General features: G+C 31.7%; 1 protein-coding gene across 1 annotated transcript; it reads right to left on the bottom strand.

Annotated features, from left to right (window-relative positions):
* Positions 342 to 908, bottom strand: LOC109224232 (transcriptional regulator TAC1-like). Its single transcript, XM_019388819.1, has one exon. The coding sequence runs from the start codon at positions 906 to 908 to the stop codon at positions 342 to 344; it is 567 nt and encodes a 188-aa protein (XP_019244364.1).

Raw genomic sequence — 2,338 nt, 5'->3', positions numbered from 1 at the left:
GGCACAAAGGGAGCTTAAAGTTAATGATAAGAGCAAAGTAATTAGTATATATCAAACAAAACACTGAGGCACAAATATTTCTTTGATAATTCATATAAAAAGAGAAGAACACACAAATATTTTAACTTGCAAACTATATGCATATACCTATATAGGCACAAAGATTTTTATTACTTTGTGTGTATGTAAATATATGCACATATATTTCTTGAGAGAAATTGAAGCATTTAAAGAAACAACTTAAACATTTTACTCACCCATAGAAACATGCTTTCTGTACACAAACTTTTTCTTCAAACAACTAAATATGGAATTGAAAATTGATCACTCACGGCAATTAATCAGTGATTATTATAGCCAAGACGAAGCTCCAGATCGAGTTCATTTTCATCGACATCGACATCTTTCTTGCCTTCTTCTTCTTCATCGTCAATAAGTGTAGGTTCAATTCTCAGACTAAGGTTGGTATCATAATAATTGTCATGCATACCAAAATAATTATAATTTTCTTGCATCGGACGCGAATCATGAACATGTTGGTAGCTAGGGTTTGAAGGTTGGAAGTAAAATTGGTAATTCATTTGTGCCCTAGAATAATAGTGATGTTGCTCATGACTTGAAATAGGTGCATAGTACCTTGAGTTATCAAAAGCATTAGCTTGATCTTGGGATTTTCTTGAATAAATAGAAGAAGATTCTTGATTATAATTTTGCTTAGCTTTCAACTTGTCTTTCCTATGAATATTCATATGACCACCCAAAGCTTGAGCATTTGTGAAACCTCTTTTGCAGAAATTACACTCATAGGAACGTCCCACGCCGGTGTTATCATCGTTGAATTTCTCCGATTCGCAATCGTTGTCTTCGCTTGAGCTATCGGAAGAGTTGTTGTTCTTTTCAGATGCCATTGATGTTGAATTTTAGCTAGCAACAAGAGCAAATGGTCCTTGTTTTTTAACCTTCTTGTTCCTTGTAAAGATTTTTACTTGGGGTTTGAGAAACTAGAGATAGAAAATTAAAGTGGTTTGGTAATTCTTCAGTTGAGATCGTTTTATAAGTGATTTAGAAATTTAGGGTATGTTGAGAAGACAGTGACAAGGACAATGGAGAAATTCTGCCTTAATTTGTATGTGTAGGCCCTTCACCATATTTTTTCATCTAGAACTGATTTTTATTTAGTTTTTAAGTAAGAATACTTCTTGTATTGTTTTTAGTTGGAATTTGCCTCTATATATTTTTTTATTCCTGCCGGCATCTTTACCTGCTTTCAATTATTTGTGGATTTAATTTACATGCACTCGGAGTGTATTATTTACATCTAACAGTTTAATTAAACTTATTATAATAAATCGCTTAACTCATTATACATATTTTTAGTTTCACTTATTATAAATATACAATTGTAACTATTCTTAGATGATGTAATTTTTTTTTTTAAAAAAATCTTAATGGGTCGTTTGGTAGAATATATTAAGAAAAATAATATGTATAGTGCGTTTCAATCTATGTATAACTAATACATATGTTAGTTAAATACCATATTCCTTACTATTTTTATACACAACAAACCATGGCAATTAGCAATACTATAGTTTTTAAGACATGAATAAGCATGTATAAAGATAAAACTACCCTTTCAAAACTTTTTCCAAATCATTTCTAAAGAATGTAGAGGGTATTTTTGTAAACAAACAATTTAATTCTTTTTTTATGCAATGCTTGTTATTTTTAATACACCAAAGTAAACAGTCGATAAAAAATAATCTCACCATAACTAATTTCAGCATTACTAATCAAAGCATTACTAATACACCTTATTCAGTATTATTTTCGATAAAAAATAATCTCACCATAACTAATTTCAGCATTACTAATCAAAGCATTACTAATACACCTTATTCAGTATTATTTTTATACACCCTGCCAAACGAGCCCAATATATAGGAATTGAAATGTTTGTTTATTATCTCTACTCGATGTCCCACATCTCCACACGTGCACCAGTGACTATTTCAGCAGTAACTAGTCTTAGCAACAGCTATTGAGTGGGGCAAAATACATACTTTACCCATCGACCTTATACCCAAATTCCTCTTACACACATATTAAATGCGGGAATAATATTACACATCAAAACTTTTAAAGGTGTGTCAATTACACACCACTTTGGTGTTTGACCACATCTGCTTAAAGATTGCTATTACACGCACCAATCAGCTTCTGACACGTGTCATAAATCGAGAAAAGAAAGAAAAATTGAAAAAGTAAACCTCTCTCCCCCCTCCCCTCCCACCCCCTCTCCTCATCTTCCCTACGAAAAAAAACATAAAAGAACCCC

Source organism: Nicotiana attenuata, chromosome 3 (genome assembly GCF_001879085.1).
Source record: "Nicotiana attenuata strain UT chromosome 3, NIATTr2, whole genome shotgun sequence".
Classification (NCBI taxonomy): domain Eukaryota; kingdom Viridiplantae; phylum Streptophyta; class Magnoliopsida; order Solanales; family Solanaceae; genus Nicotiana; species Nicotiana attenuata.
Note: the sequence above shows the minus strand (reverse complement) of the source record. Positions and strands in the feature narration are given on the sequence as shown.